This window comes from Pangasianodon hypophthalmus, chromosome 4, assembly GCF_027358585.1.
Source record: "Pangasianodon hypophthalmus isolate fPanHyp1 chromosome 4, fPanHyp1.pri, whole genome shotgun sequence".
NCBI lineage: Eukaryota > Metazoa > Chordata > Actinopteri > Siluriformes > Pangasiidae > Pangasianodon > Pangasianodon hypophthalmus.
This window is the reverse complement of record NC_069713.1, coordinates 28,211,630-28,220,650: the sequence shown is the minus strand read 5'-3', so window position 1 is coordinate 28,220,650 and position 9,021 is coordinate 28,211,630. Positions and strand designations below refer to the sequence as shown.

Below are 9,021 nucleotides of genomic sequence, written 5' to 3'. Positions count from 1 at the left end.
GGACTCGACCAAGCAGCAAAGGGTATTCCATTTAAAACCAGTTTCCGTTGTTTGTAGTTTCTTACAAAAAAAAACTAATCATATTTTTAAAATATATATTTAAAATGGATTTATTATATAATATAATACCTCATTATCTATTATTATTATTGTTGATGTATGTGAAATGATCCGATTAGTAGCTAAAATGTTATTTACAATTAATAATGTCAGTATTGTAAATAAATGAATTAATCAAGTTTAATATAATCTAAAAGTATACTTATGTAAGATATATAATGTATACATACAATATACATTTATCTAAAATATATATATAAGAAAAGGAAAATGATTTTTAAAAAAATCTTTCTAGCTAGCAAAATTATAATAGGAACGTTTGGAACGCCAGAGTAATCTGTGGACAGAATTGAATGTGACACACTTCCGGTAGCGCCATTAGCGATTTTTGCTTCCGGTCCTGACTCGGGAAAAATCTTTTGAAAATAAACAAAATGTACAATTTTGTTCAGATAAAACATGTCAGAGTACAAAATAGTTTACAAGCTTTATATTAAAAAAAGCATGTACATATGGATGTGTGAAATAGAAATGAACCTAAATTTGAGGAATTTTACGTCCACGTGGCAACCGGAAGTACTTAATTAGTTAATGCACTAAACAGTTTTGTTAATATGTTAAACTACAGAGAACTAAGAGGTTAAATTAAACTTTTATTATAATAAAATAAGAGATCAATAGATTTGAAGTTAATTTACAGTTAATTTGTAATTAACATAATTATTAAACCGACACGTTGTTCTTTCCATAAAATGAAGTGGTCTGGGAAGAATCCTGTGTTTGAACATGTATTTGTAACATGTACCCATGATGATGATAATGCTGATTTTTAAAAAAGAAGTTCATTCTTCATTGTTCGTAACATTAAACAAACAAAATTAAAATCTTGTGTGTAGACTTTTTAATATTCACTATAAATAAAATTTCAAGTTGTTTTTTTTTTTTTTTTTTTTTAATTCAGGTATAAAACCAAGCAATAAGTTTCATGTACGGAACCTCACTGCAAAACTTCACCACTGGATGAAGAAAGTCTTATGTTTTATTTGCAGAAAATATTACTTCTGCATTGATTTAGCACCGCAAGTTTGCAATGATCACACTATCTGACTGCATGTGAAAGTGTTCTGATATTTATGCAGGTAAATATTTGCATGCATTCACTTATGTGCTTATCAGTTTGTTAATCAAATAAGCCACATCCTGGTGAGTTCATAGTAATGTCAATGCATTGGACTGAAGTCTCACATCAACTCCACCTTTCGGAGATACACCAGTAAAGAAAGAAAGAAAGAAAGAGAGAGAGAGAGAGAGATTCATGTTGAAATGAGACTGTAGACAGAACTCAGGTAGCAATATGGTAGGAAGAGTGTACACAATACCACATCTTTGATGTTTTGGGTGAAAATGATCCCCGAATCAATTTTTATTTAGTCAAAGTTGCAGTGTGTGTGATGTTTGAAAGCGTTTCTACATGGGTAACACTCATACCCTTCCCCTTCTATAGACACTGTAGAAACACCGGGAGTTTTAATATTTCCATTCTGATCATTTGGCTCAGTTCTTCATATAAGGCACTATATAGATTTTTCTGGCCCTGAAACAAGCTCCACCCGCAGTGGGGAAAGCTCCGCCCCTTTTCTTTAAAAGGCAACTCAAGGATTGCATATTTGTATGTTTTCACAGAGCTGAGACTTAGTGTACTTCATCTTTGCGCTAATCTGTGAGTGAGTTTCTAATGATGACTTGATTACACTAAAAACATATGGCCACCTTCAGCCAATCAAATTTCAGCAGGCATTTCACAGGGTTAGCATTGAACTTTCGTCACTAAACTGTGGCCTTTTTAATGTCGTATGCAATATAGCCTACTTTCGAAAGGTGCCTGGACCCCGCAGATCACCGCTTCTGGCAACACTTGAAGTATTTTATTTAATTATTTATGCAAATTAAGATGTTATTGATCTTTCTGTATTGTGTTAGCAATGACTTGTTTGAAATGTAGCTCTACGTTTGGTCCCTATTCCATTAAAACGAGTTTTACGAAGCAACTCTCTGTGCTGATCTCTAATTAGATTGCTAGCTGATGGACTGATACGTAAAGCGATGTTCAGTACGCAATATTATGATGATGGACAGTTCTCTATGATCAGAAGTGATGTGACCTATTGTGTATTGCATTTTGTTCTCGTTTGTGCGGTAGTATTTAAATTTACACGGTTTTCAGGATACACCTTTTTCTTTCAATATCACATTATTTAAAAATGACGTTAAACTGAACAATAATGGTTACCTGAAATAATGTATTATGTGAAAAAATAAAATATTCTGATGTGTTTAAAAAAAAAAAAAAAAAAATGATGTTCATATCAGATAGAAAACCTGCATTACAAACTGTATAAACTTTTGATGTCCATGAAAACGTTTACATTTTTATCCTTCTCTAATAAATATTTTCCACTCAACACAATACCAGGGTGTAAAAGCTCTCAATCTAGCACTCTCCTGTTCACGCATGTGTGTGTGTAAACACGTTTCTTAGCAGAAATGTGTTGATGACGTGTTCGCTTGTTCTCCGGGTTGTTCATCTGAGTGTAGATCCCGAGCAGCTCCCGATTCCCTGCTCTGGCTCTCCGGATGGCTGAAAATCACTACAGCAGCTTTAAACCACGAGATCAAAGTCATCGCGCTGGAGAAGGAGAGAACAGAGAGAACACAGAGAACAGTGTCAGAGAGAGAGAGAGAGAGAGAGAGAGAGAGAGAGAGAGAGAGATAGTTACAGGAGAACAAGTGAGTGCTGATTAAGCAGGTTGATATCTGGATATTAAGGATGCTGGGTTTAACACACGACTGAGGTGAGCTATTGGAGACAGTTCAGCTCTCGGGGACAGAGCGACTATCGAAGACAGTTCAGCTATTGGGGACAGAGCAACACCAGAGACAAAGTGACTGTGGGGAACCAAGCACGTCTCTGGAGACAGAGTGATTATAGGACACAGCAATGTCCGTTTTTATACCATATGTCCTACCTCCTCATTGTAGTTCATGACGTGTTGCTTGATCTTGGACGAGTCCACCCAGGTCACAAAGTCCTCCATGTTCCTGTCAGCAGATGACAGACATTAAAACCACGGAACAATAGCAAACAAAAGCTAATCCAGCGAGTGTAAGCTAGCCTGGCATGAGAGAGCTGACTTAGCAAGTGAAAGTTAGCAGGTTGCTGCCGCACAGATCTTAATTTAGTTTTACTCCTTATTATTTCTTTTCAGCAAAAACATCTGACCTTGTGACCAGAAATGCAGGATCTGTGATGATCTCAGGGCCGACACGAATATCTGGAATTGAGTGAAGGAACCTCGCAAAAATTCAACCTGCCAAAATTAAAAAAAAAAAATAAAAATAACAGCCACACCTGGAAAGAATAACAACCAACTCATTAACGCTGATGCAGGTTAATTTTCTGTGCATCTCTGGCATGATGTTTAATCAACTTCCGCTCATTTTCCTACGGAAGGCTTGGCTCTCTAAACGGGTTCTTCTAGCCAGACGCGTACTCATAGCTAAGCCTCAGGTTACATACAATTAAAGTTTAATTAGACTTCACCAGGTCCTGAAGGCTCTGACCAGATTGACTTTTAAGCAGTTATTAATGGAGAACTTGGTGGATTATTGGTTCTATGAGAACAAGCAGAACCTCAGCACTGCCACAAAGACACTATTGAGAATCATCGATGGCTCAGCTCTGAATTTTGGCTGTGTTACATTTTGGATACAAAGCAACTGAGCCACGCCTGAAAATTTGATCATTCCGTAACTGAATGATCCCATGCCCCACCCACACTCCAACACTAATTATACAGAGGTGCCAACATTGCTATCAAGACCAACCTAGCAAGCACATAAACCACAGCGTACATCTGAGCATGGGACCAGTTCATGATTCCAGACGTGCATCAAGAACCTGTTTTAAAAACAAATGATCCTGATGATCTACTAGACTTCAGTGCGGTTGAATTCTTAAATCTGATTGGTCTGGATTATTTCTGTATAACAGCATGACCCAGGCACTAGTTCCAGCTGTAACACGAATGACAGGTTTATATTAATACACTAATTCTAATAACAAGTTAGATAAACTAGCTAGTTAGTGACATTAAAAGTCTTGAAAGCTTGCTAAGCAGCGATCAGATGGCCAAGAAAATATGGTTAGGGCTGAAAATCAGTCAATCCCTCCAAACGTCCTGCAGCACGTGAAGGATACGTCCCTGTTCGATGAACGTGATGGCGTCCTTCATGTTCTGAGCCATGCGCAGTTTCAGCATCACCCACGGCAACCGCCTCCTGGAGGGACAGCCAACACATCAAAGTTCACATTTGCAATCACCGGCCAAATTAATTATCCAAATAGCCATTCAGCCAATACAGCAGGCAGGGGAACGGGGGAATCAGCAATCTCGATTACTTTGAAATATGGTGGCACGGTTGTTGGTGCCAGTTTGAGTATTTCAGAAAAACTGCTGGGATTTTCACACACTCTAGAGTTTAAACAGAATGGTGCCCACAAAAAAAAAAAAAAAACCTCCAGTGATCAGCAGTTCCATCTTCTGACAGGAAGGCTATGGTAAAGAGTGGTTATTTGAGTTACAACTGTGTTGAGCAGAAAAGCATCTCAGAACGCACAACATGTCCAAACACTGAGGTGGATGGATTACACTGAGGTGGAACCCCTCATTGGGTTCTAGACCCATCAACCAAGAACAGGAAGCTGCAGTGGGCACAGATTCATCCACACCGGACAGCTGAACTTCTTCACCTGTCCAGCTTCTGTGATTGGCCGACTGGATAACTGCATGAATGTGCAGTTCTTATTATTTCGTTTGTTCTTTTCGCACCTTTTTCTTTTGTTGCTCAGACTCAGAGCGTTTCAGCTCACATTTTTTACTGATTGTTTATGATGTGTACAGATATGCTGATGTTCCACATTCTGAATGAAAAACTCCACGTACCTGCAGAAGGATGACGCGGGTGACGTTATTTGCGAGAGCCAGACTCTGTTTGGCTGGGATCAGGCCCACGCTGTAGCTGTTTGTGAAACACACACTGTGTCAGAACATTCTGTTCTCTTTCCCAAGATTATGGCTTACTTAGTCATTTAGAAGAAATAAAAAAATAAAGAAAGAAAGAAAATAAATCGAGTTCCTGTATAATAACCATCTGAAACAAGTTCATCATTTTCACGTGTCCAAGCAAGATGACGTTAAACACTGTTATGCTGCATTATTACTCACTTAGTCAGGGAATTGGTTAGGGCTGAACGATAACGCCCAATTTAATTACCATAATCATGCTAAATGTTCTACTGACTATTGTTCTCATGACCATTTATGATTACAAAAGAAAAACTGAAAGCTTTTTCTTCCATGCTGTACATTATAAGAAACTACTCCTAGGCACAGTGAGGCACATTAATTATTATCAGTGCTAACATTTAAACACAAAAATTAATCTTTCGTTCATCAATTTATCAATCAATTGATAAATACTGTTGATTATTTTCCTATAACAGTGCGCCCCCAAATGTTTTATTCCCCTTACACCACAGCAATTCACCAAAGATTACAATTTTTATTTTCTTGAGGAACAAAACGTCAAACTTAAATTTGTTTCTAGTTATATTTTATGTTGTGGAACATCTGCGAAACAAGTTAGTTCCTGTTCTCACTTACGTTATAGCAGCTACACACACACACACAAAAACAAAAAAAAAACCACGCAGCTTGTCATGTTACAGAGAAACTGCGAAAATTCTGAACTCCTCTGTCCTGAAGATAACTAAAAACCTAAAGTTACAGCTTTACCTCTGACTGTTACAAAGCACCGACACTGGAGACTCCTTCCATAAATGTTCAACAAATTACGTTATTATGTGGAGCGTCCTCCATAGAAGTCCCTGTGAATGAGCTGTTACTATAGAAATGATAACGTATCAGAACGAGCACATTAATCCTAAATAAGCATGCGCTGCTGTTATAGAAAATTAATCAACACCTTCTCACAATCTTGTCTATACAGGTATACGAATGAGACGTACAGTTTCTCCAGCAGCTGTGCCGTGCACTGAGCTCTGAAACCGTCCTTCTCGTCCAGGTCACGGATTTTCTGGGCCAGCTCTCGGATGCTGCGACTCAGCTTGTTGTACCTACAGGAAACGCATCATCATCATCTGAGTCAACTCACCACAATAAGAAATCACCCATGCCCAAACTCCCCCATCTGACTCTTTTCTGCGCTCCATACCAATGATTAAAAACGTCGTAGTCTTCGTAGGGAGACACAACTCCCTAGACAACATGACTTTTTATTCTAACAAAAATAAAACATTCTGTATTTTTTAGAACATTCACAAACATTCGCACTGACTGAATCTTTAAAATTAAAAAATGTTACAATTTTATACTGTTTTACCCTACATCTTTTTTAGTGTAATTAAATAAGAATTAATAATATATGTCAAAAAAAATACTAGTTATTATAATTCACATTTTAATCAATTAACAGCTACATTTAACAGTGAGTTGTAAATGTTACAAATCTGTGCATTTTTAAATTTCCCTACTTTTCAGTGTAATTAATTCATGATTAATAAATTATTTTTTAATAATTTAATCAACATATTATACCAATTATAATTAAAATTAACAATAATTGCACACATTAGAAAAAAGAAACAATACTGTAAACAATATTAATAATTAATATTATAATAATTAATATAATAATTATAACAATAGAATTATTATAATATTATATATAATTAATATTAATAAATATTACTATTACTGACAGCTTGTTAGGTCATTAATAAACTATCAGCAATATTATCTTATTAATTTTTAAATATATGCTTTATTTATAATACTGCAATATATTTTTAAAGGCAGTCATGATCTTGAAACTTTATACGGAGTTTGAGGTATTAAGATGACATTCAATAAAACAATATTAGTGTCTGATTAAGGTTTTTTTTCCCCCGCAAACCTAAAATATCGCGGCCCATATCGTGAAAGTATCGCGAGAACTCGAGTATCGCGTTGTCCCTAATCACACATCTTTAGCACACAACACACGCTCAGCGATTTAAACATTTGTCTTTTTTTGTTTGTTTGTTTTATTTTATTTTGGGTACGAATGACAAACATACAGATATCTGACGTTATTTAAACAGACTTAATTCTGCTTTTTAGAATGATAACCAGGCAGTAAATCGTCACCCCGGTAGCTAGCGACAGTTAGCCGTGTAGCGCACTCACTTGGTGTAATCTTCTCTCTTCTCGATGCGGTATTTCCGCAACACTTTCACCTCGTGCAGATTGTTGTCCACTTCCCAGTTAATAAAATCTACTTTCTTTAAGAGCTTCTGCTCGTGAAATCTTAATTTACGTACCATTTTCCCCCACACAAATTTAAAGTCTTTATAAACCGGCTCTAAAAAAAACCCCAACCTGATGGACAGTCACGACCCCTCGCGCGCACGTTTTCCCGCAGTACGTATTGTATTATGCTTTGCGACGCTGCCCCGTTTGTACTGCGCATGCGTGTCATTTCACGACACTACACCGCATTTGGTGGCACTTCGTAATAACTCGGGTTTGGATTAAAACAACAATAACAACAACAACAACAACAACAACAAATCTGAGGTATTATAGATGTTCAAGAAACAGCGAGGAGATAGATTATGACTTTAAAAGTTTATTAACTCTTTTAGAAATAGCATCATAATGAGCACAAAATTCTCTTTTTGGAAAGTTTTATTGATATAAAAACTCCATACAAAACAAAAACATGTAAATATGGCTTTTTGCATGAAACAGCTGTTGACACTAAGTTGGAAGCACACAACTGTATAGGTTAGGTTAGATTCAACTTTATTGTCATTGTCAGAGTATGAGTACAGAGACAACGAAATGCAGTTCAAGCATCCAACCAATACTGCAAATAGCAAATAAGTTCAATGAGGTGATAAGGTTATGGTGCAATAAGTTACCAGTGTACAGGTAAAGGTGAACACTATGATGCATACCAGTAATGCAAATGGCAATTAAGTTGAAATAAATAAGAATTATAGTGCAGTAAGTTGAGATAAACAGTATACAGGTACAAGTGTACTGGTAACCAGCATGTGCAATATGATAGAGTAGATACATACAGTAGATAAAATGCAGATATGCAAATAGCGATAATGTGCAAATAATTATATTAATGACAGATAACTGCAGTAAAGTGCAAGTATTTGCAAATAATTGCAGATAATAACAGTAATGTACAGTACAGTATAGTATGGTATCTAATGCTAATATTTAGTTATTAGGTGGAGTCTGGTAGTTAATGCTTAGAAGCTGAGTTCAGTATTAGTACAGCTGAAGGGAAAAATCTGTTCATGAGTCTTTTTGTGCAACAGCGCAGACTTCTGTAGCGTTTTCCTGATGGGAGACGCACAAACAGTCCATGATGGGAATGGGAGGTGTCCTTTGATAAATGTCTGAAATGTTGGGCAACTGTGTTCCAATGATATGTTGGGCAGTTTTCACTACCTGCTGTAGTGCCTTCTGGTCAGACACTGTGCAGTCGTTGTACCATACTGTGATGCAGTTTGTAAGGATGCTCTCAATGGTACAGCGATAGAAGTTCACCATGATCTGAGGAGCAAGGTGAGCTTTCTTCAGGCTCCTCAAAAGTACAGGGGCTGTCGTGCCTTTTTGAGAAGAGAGGAGGTGTTGAGGTTTCAGGAAAGGTCAGCGGAGATGAGGACACCCAGAAACTTGAAGCTAGAGACCCGCTCTACCTCAGTCCCATCAACAAGGATAGGGGTATGTTTGTGGCTTCTCAAGGACTTTCGGTAGTCCACAATCAGTTCTTTGGTTTTCTGTGTGTTAAGGTCGAGGTTGTTACTTTCACACCATG

The 9,021-nt window shown here is 37.0% G+C and overlaps 1 protein-coding gene across 1 annotated transcript; it reads right to left on the bottom strand.

Moving 5' to 3' along the window:
* Positions 1 to 1,445: 1,445 nt before the first annotated feature.
* On the bottom strand, positions 1,446 to 7,620 carry imp3 (IMP U3 small nucleolar ribonucleoprotein 3). Its single transcript, XM_026937314.3, is given in 8 exon segments — positions 1,446 to 2,746; positions 3,087 to 3,159; positions 3,341 to 3,392; positions 4,319 to 4,398; positions 5,064 to 5,080; positions 5,082 to 5,139; positions 6,149 to 6,256; positions 7,368 to 7,620. Coding segments are annotated over 8 exon segments (552 nt in total). The 5' UTR covers positions 7,505 to 7,620; the 3' UTR covers positions 1,446 to 2,719.
* Positions 7,621 to 9,021: the final 1,401 nt, after the last annotated feature.